We start from the raw sequence: 20,557 nt of genomic DNA, 5'->3' as shown, positions 1-20,557 counted from the left end.
TAGAAGTCTTACGGAAAGATTTCGTAGCTTCAACATAATATTTCAAAGCTCTAACAACATCCAAAGAATGCAATGATTTCTCCTTAGAATTCTTAGGATTAGGACATAATGAAGGAACCACAATTTCTCTACTAATGTTGTTGGAATTCACAACTTTAGGTAAAAATTCAAAAGAAGTTCGCAACACCGCCTTATCCTGATGAAAAATCAGAAAAGGAGACTCACATGAAAGAGCAGATAATTCAGAAACTCTTCTAGCAGAAGAGATAGCCAAAAGGAACAAAACTTTCCAAGAAAGTAATTTAATGTCCAATGAATGCATAGGTTCAAACGGAGGAGCTTGAAGAGCTCCCAGAACCAAATTCAAACTCCAAGGAGGAGAAATTGACTTAATGACAGGTTTTATACGAACCAAAGCTTGTACAAAACAATGAATATCAGGAAGAATAGCAATCTTTCTGTGAAAAAGAACAGAAAGAGCAGAGATTTGTCCTTTCAAAGAACTTGCGGACAAACCCTTATCCAAACCATCCTGAAGAAATTGTAAAATTCTCGGTATTCTAAAAGAATGCCAAGAAAAATGATGAGAAAGACACCAAGAAATATAAGTCTTCCAGACTCTATAATATATCTCTCGAGATACAGATTTACGAGCCTGTAACATAGTATTAATCACGGAATCAGAGAAACCTCTATGACTAAGAATCAAGCGTTCAATCTCCATACCTTTAAATTTAAGGATTTCAGATCCGGATGGAAAAAAGGACCTTGTGACAGAAGGTCTGGTCTTAACGGAAGAGTCCATGGCTGGCAAGATGCCATCCGGACAAGATCCGCATACCAAAACCTGTGAGGCCATGCCGGAGCTATTAGCAGAACAAACGAGCATTCCCTCAGAATCTTGGAGATTACTCTTGGAAGAAGAACTAGAGGCGGAAAGATATAGGCAGGATGATACTTCCAAGGAAGTGATAATGCATCCACTGCCTCCGCCTGAGGATCCCGGGATCTGGACAGACACCTGGGAAGTTTCTTGTTTAGATGAGAGGCCATCAGATCTATCTCTGGGAGCCCCCACAATTGAACAATCTGAAGAAATACCTCTGGGTGAAGAGACCATTCGCCCGGATGCAACGTTTGGCGACTGAGATAATCCGCTTCCCAATTGTCTACACCTGGGATATGAACCGCAGAGATTAGACAGGAGCTGGATTCCGCCCAAACCAAAATTCGAGATACTTCTTTCATAGCCAGAGGACTGTGAGTCCCTCCTTGATGATTGATGTATGCCACAGTTGTGACATTGTCTGTCTGAAAACAAATGAACGATTCTCTCTTCAGAAGAGGCCAAAACTGAAGAGCTCTGAAAATTGCACGGAGTTCCAAAATATTGATCGGTAATCTCACCTCCTGAGATTCCCAAACTCCTTGTGCCGTCAGAGATCCCCACACAGCTCCCCAACCTGTGAGACTTGCATCTGTTGAAATTACAGTCCAGGTCGGAAGAACAAAAGAAGCCCCCTGAATTAAACGATGGTGATCTGTCCACCACGTTAGAGAGTGTCGAACAATCGGTTTTAAAGATATTAATTGAGATATCTTCGTGTAATCCCTGCACCATTGGTTCAGCATACAGAGCTGAAGAGGTCGCATGTGAAAACGAGCAAAGGGGATCGCGTCCGATGCAGCAGTCATAAGACCTAGAATTTCCATGCATAAGGCTACCGAAGGGAATGATTGTGACTGAAGGTTTCGACAAGCTGTAATCAATTTTAGACGTCTCTTGTCTGTTAAAGACAGAGTCATGGACACTGAATCTATCTGGAAACCCAGAAAGGTTACCCTTGTTTGAGGAATCAAAGAACTTTTTAGTAAATTGATCCTCCAACCATGATCTTGAAGAAACAACACAAGTCGATTCGTATGAGACTCTGCTAAATGTAAAGACGGAGCAAGTACCAAGATATCGTCCAAATAAGGAAATACCACAATACCCTGTTCTCTGATTACAGACAGAAGGGCACCGAGAATCTTTGTGAAAATTCTTGGAGCTGTAGCAAGGCCAAACGGTAGAGCCACAAATTGGTAATGCTTGTCTAGAAAAGAGAATCTCAGGAACTGATAATGATCTGGATGAATCGGAATATGCAGATATGCATCCTGTAAATCTATTGTGGACATATAATTCCCTTGCTGAACAAAAGGCAATATAGTCCTTACAGTTACCATCTTGAACGTTGGTATCCTTACATAGCGATTCAATAATTTTAGATCCAGAACTGGTCTGAAGGAATTCTCCTTCTTTGGTACAATGAAGAGATTTGAATAAAACCCCATCCCCTGTTCCGGAACTGGAACTGGCATAATTACTCCAGCCAACTCTAGATCTGAAACACAATTCAGAAATGCTTGAGCTTTCACTGGATTTACTGGGACATGGGAAAGAAAAAATCTCTTTGCAGGAGGTCTCATCTTGAAACCAATTCTGTACCCTTCTGAAACAATGTTCTGAATCCAAAGATTGTGAACAGAATTGATCCAAATTTCTTTGAAAAAACGTAACCTGCCCCCTACCAGCGGAACTGGAATGAGGGCCGTACCTTCATGTGAACTTAGAAGCAGGCTTTGCCTTTCTAGCAGGCTTGGATTTATTCCAGACTGGAGATGGTTTCCAAACTGAAACTGCTCCTGAGGACGAAGGATCAGGCTTTTGTTCTTTGTTAAAACGAAAGGATCGAAAACGATTGTTAGCCCTGTTTTTACCTTTAGACTTTTTATCCTGTGGTAAAAAAGTTCCTTTCCCACCAGTAACAGTTGAAATAATAGAATCCAACTGAGAACCAAATAATTTGTTACCCTGGAAAGAAATGGAAAGTAGAGTTGATTTAGAAGCCATATCAGCATTCCAAGTCTTAAGCCATAAAGCTCTTCTGGCTAAGATAGCCAGAGACATAAATCTAACATCAACTCTAATAATATCAAAAATGGCATCACAGATGAAATTATTAGCATGCTGGAGAAGAATAATAATATCATGAGAATCACGATTTGTTACTTGTTGCGCTAGAGTTTCCAACCAAAAAGTTGAAGCTGCAGCAACATCAGCCAATGATATAGCAGGTCTAAGAAGATTACCTGAACATAGATAAGCTTTTCTTAGAAAAGATTCAATTTTTCTATCTAAAGGATCCTTAAACGAGGTACCATCTGATGTAGGAATGGTAGTACGTTTAGCAAGGGTAGAAATAGCCCCATCAACTTTAGGGATTTTGTCCCAAAATTCTAACCTGTCAGGCGGAACAGGATATAATTGCTTAAAACGTTTAGAAGGAGTAAATGAATTACCCAATCTATCCCATTCCTTAGCAATTACTGCAGAAATAGCATTAGGAACAGGAAAGACTTCTGGAATAACCGCAGGAGCTTTAAAAACCTTATCTAAACGTATAGAATTAGTATCAAGAGGACTAGAATCCTCTATTTCTAAAGCAATTAGTACTTCTTTAAGTAAAGAGCGAATAAATTCCATCTTAAATAAATATGAAGATTTATCAGCATCAATCTCTGAGACAGAATCCTCTGAACCAGAAGAGTCCAAAGAATCAGAAAGATGGTGTTCATTTAAAAATTCATCTGTAGAAAGAGAAGATTTAAAAGACTTTTTACGTTTACTAGAAGGAGAAATAACAGACAAAGCCTTCTTTATGGATTCAGAAACAAAATCTCTTATGTTATCAGGAACATTCTGCACCTTAGATGTTGAGGGAACTGCAACAGGCAATGGTACATCACTAAAGGAAATATTATCTGCATTAACAAGTTTGTCATGACATTTAATACAAACAACAGCTGGAGGAATAGCTACCAAAAGTTTACAGCAGATACACTTAGCTTTGGTAGATCCAGCAGGCAGAGGTTTTCCTGTAGTATCTTCTGGCTCAGATGCAACGTGAGACATCTTGCAATATGTAAGAGAAAAAACAACATATAAAGCAAAATAGATCAAATTCCTTATAAGACAGTTTCAGGAATGGGAAAAAAATGCCAAACATCAAGCTTCTAGCAACCAGAAGCAAATGAAAAATGAGACTGAAATAATGTGGAGACAAAAGCGACGCCCATATTTTTTGGCGCCAAAAAAGACGCCCACATTATTTGGCGCCTAAATGCTTTTTTGCGCCAAAAATGACGCAACATCCGGAACGCCGACATTTTTGGCGCAAAATAACGTCAAAAAATGACGCAACTTCCGGCGACACGTATGACGCCGGAAACGGAAATGAATTTTTGCGCCAAAAAAGTCCGCGCCAAAAATGACGCAATAAAATGAAGCATTTTCAGCCCCCGCGAGCCTAACAGCCCACAGGGAAAAAGTCAAATTTTTGAGGTAAGAAAAAATATGATAATTAAAGCATAATCCCAAATATGAAACTGACTGTCTGGAAATAAGGAAAGTTGAACATTCTGAGTCAAGGCAAATAAATGTTTGAATACATATATTTAGAACTTTATAAATAAAGTGCCCAACCATAGCTTAGAGTGTCACAGAAAATAAGACTTACTTACCCCAGGACACTCATCTACATGTTTGTAGAAAGCCAAACCAGTACTGAAACGAGAATCAGTAGAGGAAATGGTAAATATAAGAGTATATCGTCGATCTGAAAAGGGAGGTAAGAGATGAATCTCTACGACCGATAACAGAGAACCTTATGAAATAGACCCCGTAGAAGGAGATCACTGCATTCAATAGGCAATACTCTCCTCACATCCCTCTGACATTCACTGCACGCTGAGAGGAAAACCGGGCTCCAACTTGCTGCGGAGCGCATATCAACGTAGAATCTAGCACAAACTTACTTCACCACCTCCCTTGGAGGCAAAGTTTGTAAAACTGATTTGTGGGTGTGGTGAGGGGTGTATTTATAGGCATTTTAAGGTTTGGGAAACTTTGCCCCTCCTGGTAGGAATGTATATCCCATACGTCACTAGCTCATGGACTCTTGTTAATTACATGAAAGAAAAGGCTTTTGACCGGGTCAGTTGGACATTTATCCGACTGACTTTGGAAAAGTTCGGATTTGGCCCAGGCATTATAAACACCATAATGTCCCTGTACTTAGCACCAAACGCGCGTGTCAGAGTCAATGGCACTCTCTCAGACACCTTTATGATCAACAACGGGACGAGACAAGGGTGCCCCTTGTCGCCTCTTCTTTTCGCCCTCACTATTGAGGTCTTAGCGTCCAAAATCAGGCACAACCCCTTGGTGAAAGGGCTCTCTATTGGCAGGATCGAACATAAACAATGTACGCCGATGATATCCAAACACTTTCAGACTCCGCGTCCTCTCTGAGTCAGGCACTTATAGAAATTAACGATTACGGAAACATCTCCAATTTCCTCTTGAACACCTCAAAATCCGAAATCATTAATATATCGGAACCCCCGGATCGCATTGCTGCGTCCACAGCAAACTGCCCTTTGAAGATAGCAAGCCAGAGTATAAAATACTTAGGTATTACTATCACATCTCATACTTCAGAGATAGTTGACCTTAATTACAAACGACTGCGCGATGACATCTTAAGAGATCTGGCTAACTGGAAAAAAAAGTCGATCTCTTGGCTTGGTCGTATTGGTGTAGTTAAAATGAATCTGCTGCCAAGAGTTCTGTACATCATGCAGACAGTCCCGGCAGCGGCAGCATCTCCATATCTCCAAAGCATCAAAAAGGGCCTTGAGACATATCTGGAATGGGATAAAACCCAGAATAAGACCATCCACGCTCTACCTGCCCAGAGAACGAGGGGGTCTCGGAGTCCCGCTCTTGGGAGAGTATCAGACCGCTATCTTCCTCCAGAGAATCGTGGAATGGAGTCATAACTCTGACACCAAGCTCTGGATTCAGATTGACAGGGAGATCCTGCAGAGAAAAAACGTAGGTGCCCTGGCCTGGGTGTCTAATAAGAATCGCCCGGTTATTGCGGCCCAGTACCCAATGATCCACGACACCTTTAAGGCCTGGGACAAAACGATTGTCAGAGAGACTTATATCTCAACCCCTACCTCACCAAACGTACCTATATGGGGAAAACCCTGATTTGGGGCTGGAACTCCCAAAACACGTTGGGGGAGAGGCTTACACTCTTGCTGAGACAGCTTTCTCTAATATACTTCAAAATACCAAGCTTAAAACCCAGACTGAATTGCTTGAATGGGACCCGACCACCTTCACGTCTTGGTTCAGAGTGGCTCAGGTCGCTCATTACCTAGACTCTCATGGGGATCGTGGGGCACTGACAAGACGCAGAACGCCCTATGAATCCCTATGCGTGGCGCAACAGGTTCCGAGTCACTTAATCTCCCAAATCTACCGATTGTTACTGAGCAAAGGAGGTAATGCCCTCCCGGCATTTGCCTCAGAGTGGCAAACGGAGCTTGGATTAGATATATCCGCTAGAGATTGGTTTAAGATCTTTCGGAAGACAAAGAGAGCGTCTATATCAGCGCGTATTCAAGAATCGCACTATAAACTAGTGAGCAGGTGGTACCTTACGCCTCAAAGGTTGCGTAAGATTTACCCTAACACAAGTGGGTGCTGCTGGAGGGGATGTGGTGGAGAAGGGACTCTCCTGCACATCTGGTGGACCTGTCCACACATCCAACCTTTTTGGGAGGAGGTGCTGGGGGAAATGAGCAGAGTCCTGAGGACTATTATCCCCCCTAAACCAACATACCTGATATCCCATGAGCTGCCTAAAATCCTGGGAGCTGACAAGCACCTACTTTTCATGTTAATGCTAAACTGTGCCAAAGGGCTCATCCCACTGCACTGGAAGAGCCCACAGACTCGGAGTGGAAGCTCAGAGTGGGGGATTTGCTTAGATTAGAGCGTTATCACTTTTTGAAAACTGGAAAATTGGCTATACATGAAATGATGACACTGACTTGGGAGGGGAAGGAGTTCTGATCACTATGTCTCCTGCATGTTGCCCAGAGGCCCTCTCCCCCCCCTACCTATCTCTCCTCCTCCCCCCCTACCTCTCTTCCCCCTCCTTGCCCAACCCCACTCTCCTCCTTTCCCCTTCCCCCTTTTTTTTTCTTCTCCCCTTTCTCTTCTTTATTCCCCCTTTATTCTGACCTCTCCTCTCCCGTCAAATTGGACGGGAGTAGACCTCAGGACATATGCCACCTTCAAAGGTATGAAGCAAGCCTACGAAGGTAAATGGTTACATATACATGTTTTTATAACCTGTTGTCAAGCATCTAAGTTTATGTTTTGTCTGATTATATAATTTCCTCAGATTAATCTGAGGTCACAAGCTCAAGATACCTGGATTAAGTTGGTAGTTCACTCTCCTTCACTGGACAGACATGAATCTCACTTACACCTGTCTCTTTTTGTAGACATTTGAACTGTATTGTATGGCTTTTCCAGATTTTGATTGTTAATGTTTATCTTTGTGTACCAACATTGCTTACATTCAATAAAGTTTGTTTTGGAAAAGAAAATTAATCCTCAAAAAAAAAAAAAAAAAAAAAAAAAATCCTGTTCCAGAAGTGGAACTTGTGCAATTACCCCTGAAAGCTCCAGATCTGAAACACACCTCAGAAAGGCCTGAGCTTTCACAGGATTTGATGGAACGTGAGAGAGGAAAAATCTTCTCACAGGAGGTCTTATTCTGAAACATAAGATACCCCTGAAAAACGATATTCTGAATGGAACCTGCCCAAATGTCTTGAAATAATTTCAATCCGCCCCCCACCAGAAGAACTGGATTGAGGGCCGCACCTTCATGCAGTCTTAGGGGCTGGCATTAAATTCTTATAAGGCTTGGATTTATTCCAACTCGAAGATGGCTTCTAATTGGAGCCAGAATCCTTAGTGGAAGGAGTGTTTTTTTTTGTTCTCTATTCTGATGAAAGGAGCAAAACCGATGAGAAGCTTTAGATTTACTCTTAGATTTTATCTTGGGGAAAAAAAACTCCCTTCCCTCCAGTAATAGCGGAAATAATAGAATCCAATTGGGAACCAAATAAATTATTACCCTGGAATGATAGAGATAGCAACCTGGATTTAGATACCATGTCAGCATTCCATGATTTGAGCCATAAACCTCTTCTAGCTAAAATAGCCAAAGACATAGATTTAACATCAATTTTGAGGATATCAAATATAGCATCACATAAATGATTAGCATGTTGAAACAAACAAACAATGCTACGCAAATCAGAATCTTTTTCCCGTTGTGCTAAGATATCCAACCAAAGAGTTGATGCAGCTGCAACATCAGCCATAGAAATGTCAGGTCTGAGAACATAGCCAGAATGTTAATAAGCTTTCCTTAGATAAGATTCAATTTTCCTATCTAAAGGATCCTTAAAAGAAGTACTATCTTCTATATGAATATTAGTACGTTTAGCAAGAGTAGAAATAGCCCCATCAACCTTAGGGACTTTTTCCCAAAACTCTAAATTTAGCCACTGGCAAAGGATACAACCTTTTTAAACCTTGAAGCAGGAACAAAAGAAGTACCAAATTTAGACCATTCCTTAGCAATCACATCAGAAATAGCATCGGGAACACGAAAAACTTCAGGAGTAGACACACAAGGTTTATAGACAGAATTTAAACATTTACTGGATTTATTATCAAGAGGACCAGACTCCTCAATATCCAAAGTTATCAACACTTCTTTTAACAAGGAACGAATATACTCGATCTTAAAAATATAAGATAATTTATCAGTGTCAATGTCTGAAGTAGGATCTTCTGAATCAGAGATCCTCATCAGAGGAGGATATATCAGTATGTTGTCGGTCATTACGAATTTCATCAGTAGTATGAAGTTTTAAAAGACCTTTCACATTTATTTGAAGGCAGAATAGCAGACATAGCCTTCTGTATCGCATCAGCAATATATTTTTTCATATCAAAAGGGATATCATGTACTTCAGATGTTGAAGGAACAACAGATACTGTACTAGCACTAATAGAAACCTTTTCTGCATGCAAAAGCCTATCATGACAACTGTTACATACTACAGCTGGATATATAATCTCCACTAGCTTACAACAGATACACTTAGCTTTGGTAAAACTGTATTCATGCAGCATGGTTCCTACAGCAGCTAGCTTCTGAGACAGGATCAGATTGGGACATCTTGTAAAATGCAAAAGAATAAATAACATTTAAACAAAAATATCTTATTTCCACATATAGCAGTTTCAGGAATGGGAAAAAAATGCAAATGCTAAAATTGACAAAAAAGCAAATAGCATAGCCCTTTGAGCATAAAGAAGGCAAGGAGCATATAGGAAGTGAGGTAAAAAACTAAATTTTCTGGCGCCAACAAACATCCGGAAATGACACAACTCGCGTCATAAACAATTTCGAGCCAAACCAATAACAGAGAACCCTTGAAAAGATTTCCCGCGAGGAAAACCAAAAAAAAAAAATCAATAGGTTACACTCTCTTCACATCCCTCTGACAAACACTGTACTCTGAGAGGAATTGGGCTTCAGAATGCTTAGAAGCAATCATAAAAATCAAGCACAAAACTTACTTCACCACCTCCACAGGAGGTAAAGTTTGTAAAACTGAATTGTGGGTGTGGTGAGGGGTGTATGTATAGGCATTTTGAGGTTTGGGAAACTTTGCCCCTCCTGGTAGGAATTTATATATATATATATATATATATATATATATATATATATATATATTTATATATAAATATATATATATATATATATATATATATATATATATATATATATATATATATATATATAAATATATATATATATATATATATATATATATATATATATATATATATATAAATATATATATATATATATATATATATATATATATATATACACATACATATATACATACACACATAGATTCACACATACATATTATCGCTTATGAGTAAGGCTGAATTGCCAAAACATGTAAGGCATATTTCTATGGCTTTGCAAACCTGCTTGTTTTAATGTGACTACAATAAAAACATAATTTATGCTTACCTGATAAATTCCTTTCTTCTGTAGTGTGATCAGTCCACGGGTCATCATTACTTGTGGGATATTAACTGCTCCCCTACAGGAAGTGCAAGAGGATTCACCCAGCAGAGTTGCTATATAGCTCCTCCCCTCTACGTCACCTCCAGTCATTCGACCAAGGACCAACGAGAAAGGAGAAGCCAAGGGTGTAGTGGTGACTGGAGTATAATTTAAAAAATATTTACCTGCCTTAAAAAACAGGGCGGGCCGTGGACTGATCACACTACAGAAGAAAGGAATTTATCAGGTAAGCATAAATTATGTTTTCTTCTGTTAAGTGTGATCAGTCCACGGGTCATCATTACTTGTGGGATACCAATACCAAAGCAAAAGTACACGGATGACGGGAGGGATAGGCAGGCTCTTTATACAGAAGGAACCACTGCCTGAAGAACCCTTCTCCCAAAAATAGCCTCCGAGGAAGCAAAAGTGTCAAATTTGTAAAATTTGGAAAAAGTATGAAGCGAAGACCAAGTTGCAGCCTTGCAAATCTGTTCAACAGAGGCCTCATTCTTAAAGGCCCAAGTGGAAGCCACAGCTCTAGTGGAATGAGCTGTAATTCTTTCAGGAGGCTGCTGTCCAGCAGTCTCATAAGCTAAACGAATTATGCTACGAAGCCAAAAAGAGAGAGGTAGCAGAAGCTTTTTGACCTCTCCTCTGACCAGAGTAAACGACAAACAGGGAAGACGTTTGTCGAAAATCTTTAGTTGCCTGTAAATAAAATTTAAGGGCACGAACTACATCCAGATTGTGCAAAAGACGTTCCTTCCTCGAAGAAGGATTTGGGCACAAGGATGGAACAACAATCTCCTGATTGATATTCCTGTTAGTGACTACCTTAGGTAAGAACCCAGGCTTAGTACGCAGAACTACCTTATCCGAGTGAAAAATCAAATAAGGAGAATCACAATGTAAGGCTGATAACTCAGAGACTCTTCGAGCCGAGGAAATAGCCATTAAAAATAGAACTTTCCAAGATAACAACTTTATATCAATGGAATGAAGGGGTTCAAACGGAACACCCTGTAAAACGTTAAGAACAAGGTTTAAACTCCATGGTGGAGCCACAGCTTTAAACACAGGTTTAATCCTGGCCAAAGCCTGACAAAAAGCCTGAACGTCTGGAACTTCTGACAGACGCTTGTGTAACAGAATGGACAGAGCTGAGATCTGTCCCTTTAAGGAACTAGCGGATAACCCCTTTTCTAAACCTTCTTGTAGAAAAGACAATATCCTAGGAATCCTAACCTTACTCCAAGAGTAACCTTTGGATTCGCACCAATATAGGTATTTACGCCATATTTTATGGTAAATCTTTCTGGTGACAGGCTTCCTAGCCTGTATTAAGGTATCAATAACTGACTCAGAAAAACCACGCTTTGATAAGATCAAGCGTTCAATTTCCAAGCAGTCAGCTTCAGAGAAGTTAGATTTTGATGTTTGAAAGGACCCTGAATCAGAAGGTCCTGTTTCAGAGGTAACGACCAAGGTGGACAGAATGACATGTCCACCAGATCTGTATACCAAGTCCTGCGTGGCCATGCAGGCGCTATTAGAATCACTGATGCTTTCTCCTGTTTGATTCTGGCAATCAATCGAGGAAGCATCGGGAAAGGTGGAAACACATAAGCCATCCTGAAGGTCCATGGTGCTGTCAAGGCATCTATCAGGACCGCTCCCGGATCCCTGGATCTGGACCCGTAGCGCGGAAGCTTGGCGTTCTGTCGAGACGCCATGAGATCTATTTCTGGTTTGCCCCAACGTGGAAGTATTTGGGCAAAGACCTCTGGATGAAGTTCCCACTCCCCCGGATGAAAAGTCTGACGACTTAAGAAATCCGCCTCCCAGTTCTCCACTCCCGGGATGTGGATTGCAGACAGGTGGCAAGAGTGAGACTCTGCCCAGCGAATTATCTTCGATACTTCCATCATTGCTAGGGAGCTTCTTGTCCCTCCCTGATGGTTGATATAAGCTACAGTCGTGATGTTGTCCGACTGGAACCTGATGAACCCCAGAGTTGCTAACTGGGGCCAAGCCAGAAGAGCATTGAGGACTGCTCTCAATTCCAGAATGTTTATTGGAAGAAGACTCTCCTCCTGATTCCATAGTCCCTGAGCCTTCAGAGAATTCCAGACAGCGCCCCAACCTAGTAGGCTGGCGTCTGTTGTTACAATTGACCAGTCTGGCCTGCTGAATGGCATTCCCCTGGACAGATGTGGCCGATAAAGCCACCATAGAAGAGAATTTCTGGTCTCTTGAATGGAATGAAGGACACGGCATGCATTTTGAAGTTTTGTTAACCTGTCCTCTGTCAGGTAAATCTTCATTTCTACAGAATCTATCAGAGTCCCCAGGAAGGGAACTCTTGTGAGTGGAAAGAGAGAACTTTTCTCTTCGTTCACTTTCCATCCATGCGACCTTAGAAATGCCAGTACTATCTCTGTATGAGATTTGGCAGTTTGAAAGCTTGAAGCTTGTATCAGTATGTCGTCTAAGTACGGAGCTACTGAAATTCCTCGCGGTCTTAGTACCGCCAGAAGAGTGCCCAGAACCTTTGTGAAGATTCTTGGAGCCGTAGCCAGTCCGAATGGAAGAGCTACAAACTGGTAATGCCTGTCTAAAAAGGCAAACCTTAGATACCGGTAATGACTTCTGTGAATCGGTATGTGAAGGTAAGCATCCTTTAAATCCACTGTGGTCAAGTACTGACCCTCTTGGATCATGGGCAAAATTGTTCGAATAGTTTCCATCTTGAACGATGGAACTCTTAGGAATTTGTTTAGGATCTTTAAATCCAAGATTGGCCTGAAGGTTCCCTCTTTTTGGGAACTACAAACAGATTTGAGTAAAACCCTTGTCCTTGTTCCAACCGCGGAACTGGATGGATCACTCCCATTAATAAAAGATCTTGTACGCAGCGTAGAAACGCTTCCTTCTTTGTTAGGTTTGTTGACAACCTTGACAGATGAAATCTCCCTCTTGGGGGAGAGGATTTGAAGTCCAGAAGGTATCCCTGAGATATGATCTCTAACGCCCAGGGATCCTGAACATCTCTTGCCCAAGCCTGGGCGAAGAGGGAAAGTCTGCCCCCCACTAGATCCGGTCCCGGATCGGGGGCCCTCAATTCATGCTGTCTTAGGGGCAGCAGCAGGTTTTCTGGCCTGTTTGCCCCTGTTCCAGGACTGGTTAGGTTTCCAGCCTTGTCTGTAGCGAGCAACAGCTCCTTCCTGTTTTGGTGCAGAGGAAGTTGATGCTGCTCCTGCTTTGAAATTACGAAAGGAACGAAAATTGGACTGTCTAGCCTTGGCTTTGGCCTTGTCCTGAGGCAGGGCATGACCTTTACCTCCTGTAATGTCATCAATAATCTCTTTCAAGCCGGGCCCGAATAAGGTCTGCCCTTTGAAAGGAATATTAAGCAATTTAGATTTAGACGTAACATCAGCTGACCAGGATTTTAGCCACAGAGCTCTGCGTGCCTGAATGGCGAATCCTGAATTTTTAGCCGCAAGTTTAGTTAAATGTACTACGGCATCTGAAATAAATGAATTAGCTAACTTAAGGAATTTAAGTTTGTGTGTGATGTCATCTAGTGTGGATGATTGAAGTGTCTCTTCCAGAGACTCAAACCAAAATGCTGCTGCAGCCGTGACAGGCGCAATACATGCAAGAGGTTGCAATATAAACCCTTGTTGAACAAACATTTTCTTAAGGTAACCCTCTAATTTTTTATCCATTGGATCTGAAAAAGCACAGCTATCCTCCACTGGGATAGTGGTACGCTTAGCTAAAGTAGAAACTGCTCCCTCCACCTTAGGGACCATTTGCCATAAGTCCCGTGTGGCGGCGTCTATTGGAAACATTTTTCTGAATATAGGAGGGGGTGAGAAAGGCACACCGGGTCTATCCCACTCCTTAGTAACAATGTCAGTAAGTCTCTTAGGTATAGGAAAAATGTCAGTACTCGTCGGTACCGCAAAATATTTATCCAACCTACACATTTTTTCTGGGATTGCAACTGTGTTACAATCATTCAGAGCCGCTAATACCTCCCCTAGTAACACACGGAGGTTCTCAAGCTTAAATTTAAAATTTGAAATGTCTGAGTCCAGTTTATTTGGATCAGAACCGTCACCCACAGAATGAAGCTCTCCGTCTTCACGTTCTGCAAACTGTGACGCAGTATCAGACATGGCCCTTGCATTATCAGCGCACTCTGTTCTCATCCCAGAGTGATCACGTTTACCTCTTAGTTCTGGTAGTTTAGCCAAAACTTCAGTCATAACAGTAGCCATATCTTGTAATGTGATTTGTAATGGCCGCCCAGATGCACTCGGCGCTACAATATCACGCACCTCCTGAGCGGGAGATGCAGGTACTGACACGTGAGGCGAGTTAGTCGGCATAACTCTCCCCTCGTTGTTTGGTGAAATATGTTCAATTTGTACAGATTGACTATTTTTTAAAGTAGCATCAATACATTTAGTACATAAATTTCTATTGGGCTCCACTTTGGCATTAACACATATAGCACAGAGATATTCCTCTGAATCAGACATGTTTAACACACTAGCAAATAAACAGCAACTTGGAAATACTTTTCAAAGTAATTTACAAATAATATGAAAACGAACTGTGCCTTTAAGAAGCACAGAAAATATTATAACAGATAAAATAATTAAGTTATAGCATCAATCTTTGTCAGAATATACAGTTTTAGCAAAGGATTGTTCCCCTCAGCAAATGATAACTAACCCAGGCAGCAGAAAAAAATACACAAATAAACGTTTTTTATATCACAGTCAATACAATCAGCACAGCTCTGCTGTGAATGATTACTTCCCTCAAAAAAGACTCTTGAGATCCCTGAACTCTGTAGAGATGAACCGGATCATGCAGGAAGAAAATGAACCTCTGACTGAGTTTTTCTGATGCATAGTGAAAGCACCAAAATGGCCCCTCCCCCACACACATAACAGTGAGAGGGATCAGTGAACTGCTCTAATTTAAATCAAAACTATTGCCAAGTGGAAAAAAAGTGCCCAAAACATTTTTTTCACCCAGTACCTCAGAGAAAAAAACGTTTTTACATGCCAGCAAAAAAACGTTTTACCTCAATAATTAATTGTCATTTAAAACCTATTGCAAGTCCCTGCAAAATAGGTTAAGTCTATGTATACAGTTTAAAAGCCAGAGAAGTACCATTTCCCAGAAAACTGAAGTGTAAAATATACATACATGACAGCCTGATATCAGCTACATCTACTGCATTCAAGGCTGAGTTTACATTATAACGGTATGGCAGGATTTTCTCATCAATTCCATGTCAGAAAATAATAAACTGCTACATACCTCTTTGCAGATTAATCTGCCTGCTGTCCCCTGATCTGAAGTTTACCTCTCCTCAGATGGCCGAGAAACAGCAATATGATCTTAACTACTCCGGCTAAAATCATAGAAAAACTCAGGTAGATTCTTCTTCAAATTCTACCAGAGAAGGAATAACACACTCCGGTGCTATTATAAAATAACAAACTTTTGATTGAAGATATAAAAACTAAATATATCACCATAGTCCTCTCACACATCCTATCTAGTCGTTGGGTGCAAGAGAATGACTGGAGGTGACGTAGAGGGGAGGAGCTATATAGCAACTCTGCTGGGTGAATCCTCTTGCACTTCCTGTAGGGGAGCAGTTAATATCCCACAAGTAATGATGACCCGTGGACTGATCACACTTAACAGAAGAAAAGACGTTTTAACTTTTGGAAATGTGCCAGCTTTTCATTTTCCAAGTATACAGCTTTCCCTGACAAGCACGGCACCTCCGAGTTTTTCTGTGGATCAGCTGTCCTTTGTGACACTTTGTTTGGAGCTACGATATTGGGCAATCACTGAAGGAGTGTGAGTCACGTGGAACCCGGATGTAACATGGAGTCCTGGTACAGAGATTGAGGAGCGCATACTGAAGACACCGCCTGAGGCTCTAGTGCCGGATCCTGAGGAGCAGACCTGTCTCATTACCGGGGGTGGTGAGTAACCGTCCTATAGCTCTTTTGTGACTTTGTTCTGCCATTTCCAGGATGCACTGTATTAATGGCGTGTTACGTAGGAACCCTGGATGTTTCTGTTTGTGTATGCGCTCCACTCTCGGACATCATTGTTATCACACCTTGTGACAACACTGGACGGAGCTGGCTTTAGATACATCTATTCCTTGCTCTGTGTGTGTATATATATATATATATATATATATATATATATATATACACATACATACATACACATACATACACATACATACACACACACACACAGACATACATACACATGCATGAGGTGAGGTAGGTAGCTCAGTTGGTAAATGCCCTGACTACAAAAAAAGCCGACTCAACCCTTCATCCTCCCGAGGTCGATAAAATGAGTACCATTAAATTGGGTAATAATAACAACAACTATTACTATTCAGCTGCTGATTTGGCTAATTCCGAGAGCGAGCGCTGAAAAAGCGATTTGAGTCCCACTGGGAGAAAGGCGCTATATAAATACTAGTTATTATACATACAAACACAGAGACACAGAGGTCACTTGGGAGAAATGTCAGTAGTTTATAGAATAAAAAAAAAAAACTTTTTATTTTATTCAAATATACATTTTATATAATTTTTTAACCTGATGAACAAATATGAGAACAACATTCGTTTTGCGCATGCAATAAACTGAATAACACTGGGTTAAATGCATTCAAAGTATTACAATTTTTGGAAAACAAACAGAATTATAAGCAGATATTTATAGTTGAACCTCTAGCACAACTTACTTTTCTTTTCCTGATTCTGTTTCTCAGACTGTGGGAGATACTTCCCTTCCTTCATGGCTTTCTGGATGTGTTTGTAGTAAGGGTTGAGGTAGTGATCGAAGCGTAAGAAATCAAATTGAGAGTTTCGTGCTTGCTTAGCTTTTAACATGATTTCAAACTGAGCTCCCTGCTTACATACAAAATTTGCTGTGCGCTCTATGATGGCGTGCATTTTTGCTGTGGGTGGCTGAAAAAAAATATTAAGCAATCAGACAGCATAGACTATGATTAACGATTTGTACATGTTGTGACTAATTGTTCTATATTAACGTCAAAATGTAGTCCCAAATATAAAGGCAAATACATACAATTATATAAATACCGCTTATTTGTTTAATTATTCCAAGAATCCAAAAGGCCCGATGATCAAAAATTCTCTGTCACAAAGAGAAATCAGAAAATCATTGTTTATTGTCATTTCTTTGGTACAGACAGGTGGTGCGAGTCCACAATCCATTACTCTTGGTAATAACTCTTCTCTACCACTAGGAGGCAAAGATTCCGAAATCCCAAGAACCCAAAAAAAAAAAAAACCCCATCTCAAACATACCCCAGTCTTTACTTTGCCTCCGCTGGAGGTGCTTGAAGAATGAAGATGTGCATTTGATTCTTCAAAGAGAGGGGGTTTTCAGTCTATATTGAGGCCTGGTTTCCCCTCAGAGTACAATGCTTGGCAGAGGAATGTATATGAGGTATCGATTGAAATTCTTTTTTCGCCTCATGGGAAATTTTTCATAAAACCTTCAATTGGCTGCAGGGACTCATCTTTTGCCTCCCTTTATGGATCTACAATAAACTCCTATTCAATAACCACTGCTAATATATTTCAGTACTGGTTTAGCCGTCTACTGCTTATTTCATTGAGGATGAGCGTCTATTGGTAACTATAATTTATTAAACATTTTAGACACTCTATAGCTATGTTATGGCCACTTTTTTAGTTTGTACATGTATTTACTAATATATATGTCCCTGGGACAGAATCCTTTTCATTATTCCTTTGGTGTTTTGCACAAGACTGCTTTTTTGACGCACTTAGTTTGAACTTCACGTGTCGGCTGGTTCGTTTACGTGCGTCACGGCTGCACACAACAGATTAAAGCATGTCCTTTTAGCCTTTCTATAGTTCTTGTGTACTTTGTCAGGTTTACGCACGATGGGCTAGCGCGCGTTCTATCTGGCTATGGCCATGTTGGGTTTTTGGAGCACTTAATTCCTTATAGCATGTTATGTTACTATCTCCTGTTTTTTTTTTTTTTTGCAATTTAGCTTAGCACGCTTTGTAGCTTTGAGTTTATTTAAAAAGCTACTTAGTAGGAGGTAAGCGATTTCCATTCCTCAAGAGCCTTTTAAGGGGCTATAGCATTTATTGCATTGGTTTGGCATAGGCTATAATGGAGCAGTACGATTGAGTCCCTAAACCTTCCTAAGAAACCAAGTCCCCTGAATACCTTTCTACCACTATAAGGTGTGCTTATTATAATAATAATAATAATAATAAAAAAAAAAAATATATAAAAAAAAAGCTGGATTGCCTTCCCAAGCTCATTTATGTGACTCTAGAATTATTAATGCAATCAGAGCAACCTAATGCTGTTTCTTTGGGTATTAACACACCTTTATGTTCATTACAGGAGAATATTATATATACACTCTGGTGATGAGGAATACTTAACTGATGTTGAACCTGATATTACCTCTTTCTTGTTTAAAGTTGAACATATTCATTCTCTTTTAAAGGTCTTAATTACTTTATATTTTAAGGATCATAAAGTTTCAAATACGACTTGTAATAGCATAAATTAAAGTTTTTAAGACTGTATTTAATCTCCCTGAGGTTTTTTATTCCTGATGCTGTCTCTGACATGAATTCTAGGGAATGGTCTAAGCCAGGAAAATGCATTTACACCTTCTGCAAGGTTTAAAAAGTTATATAATTTACTTGCTAATTTAGATTTATGGGAAACGGTTCCCAATGTTGATGGGGTCATTTCAACTCTGGCTAAGCGTGGTTCTATTTCTTTGGAAGTCAGTACTTCTTTTAAAGACCCTTTAGATAGAACATTAGAGTCTTTTCATACAAGGGCCTTTTTAAAAGCAGTGTATTCGCTCAGGCCAACTATTTCTATTGCCGATTTGGCTGCTGCTTCTACTTACCGATTGTCTGATCTTTCAGAACAGTATTCTGATGACTCTGCTAGTGCAAAACCTATCAAGACTACAAAGACTGCATGAAGGTGCGGCCCCCAATACAGAAGTTCAGGTACAGGGCAGATTAAGCCTCTTTTAGGAGGCTTGGTTTCAGTCTGTTTCAGATCCTTGGGGTCTGATTATAGTTTCTCAGGGAAATTTCTGTCCAATGTTCTAAGGAATCCTGTAAAAGCTTAAGCTTTTTCAAGTCTATCTCAGATATGGAAACTGTGGGAGTGATTGTTACAGTTCCTCTGCAGGAACAGGGATGAAATTTTATTCAAATCTCTTCATTGTTCCAAAGAAGTAAGGCACTTTTAAACCAGTTCTGGATTTAAAAGCTCTGAACAAGTTTGTCATAATAAATCTTTTGTGGACATCACTGACCTTGCTGAACTAAAGGCAGAATAGCCTGAATAGTTTCCAAAGGATGCTAATCTTCATGTCACAATTCACAGAGAACATTTCCAGTTTCAGAGGTTTGCCTTTCTACCAGGTATTTTTAGTTTGTTGCTCTACCATTTGGTCTGGCTACAGCTCCTAGAATAATCACAAATGTTCTGGGTGCCCTTTTGTATGTGATCAGGTCTCAGGGTTTTGCAGGGTTTCCATACCTGGACGACATCTTGGTTGGTGTGAGTTTCTGCTAAAGCAAAAGATGGAGTTAGAACTGACTCTTGTTTCTTCAACAGCATGGTTGAAGGATCAATTTTCCAAAAAGTTCTTCCTCAAACAAAATAACTTTTTTGGGTTTTCAATTAGAGATTGAATCTAAGAGTATAGAAGGTTTAAATCGGTGCCAAAGTCCTAAGTCTCCCGATTGCAGCTTCAGACGCAATTCTATTTGCACGTTTTTACATGAGGCCTGGAACATCAGTTTAGTATTCAGGGGGCTTAATTGCTCATCCTACCTGGACTCCCATCCTACCTGGACTGTGATCACTACAAGTCTAAAGTTGGGGAGCTGTTTGTGGGCCTCAGAGCACAGGGAGTTTGGGATCCTCGGGAAACAAGGTTGCCAATAATTGTTCTAGAACTACATGCAAATTTCAGGGATCTTCAAGTTTAGCTTCGGTTGAAAAGAGTCTCATCTCCATTTCCAGACAGACAAGGTCTATGCAGTAGCTTATGTCAACCATAAGGGGGGGCTCACAGTTTCCTAGCAATGATGGAGGTGTCTCAAATTCTCTCATGGGCAGAGACCAATTCCTGTGTAGTCTCTGCGATTCATATTCCAGGGGTGAACAACTGGGAGGCAAACATTCTCAGTTGTCAATCTTTACATCCGGGGGAGTGGGATCTTCACCAGGATGTGTTCAGATTGTGGATCTTTGGGGTCTCCCAGAGATAGATCCGATATCCTTTTGTTTAAACAACAGACTTTCCAGGTACTTTGTGAGGTGCAGGGGTCCTCAGGCAGAAGTTTTGGATGGTT

General features: G+C 40.5%; 1 protein-coding gene across 3 annotated transcripts in view; it reads right to left on the bottom strand.

The window, feature by feature from the left end:
• The window catches only part of SFSWAP (splicing factor SWAP), a 589,383-nt gene that overhangs the window by 535,437 nt on the left and 33,389 nt on the right, over window positions 1-20,557 (bottom strand). For all 3 annotated transcript variants that reach the window (XM_053701863.1, XM_053701864.1, XM_053701865.1), the window contains one exon: window positions 16,894-17,119. In XM_053701863.1, the coding sequence (XP_053557838.1) occupies window positions 16,894-17,119 (226 nt within the window). The remainder of the gene's footprint in view (window positions 1-16,893; window positions 17,120-20,557) is intronic.

This window comes from Bombina bombina, chromosome 2, assembly GCF_027579735.1.
Source record: "Bombina bombina isolate aBomBom1 chromosome 2, aBomBom1.pri, whole genome shotgun sequence".
In the NCBI taxonomy this organism is placed as follows: Eukaryota; Metazoa; Chordata; class Amphibia; order Anura; family Bombinatoridae; genus Bombina; species Bombina bombina.
Note: the sequence above shows the minus strand (reverse complement) of the source record. Positions and strands in the feature narration are given on the sequence as shown.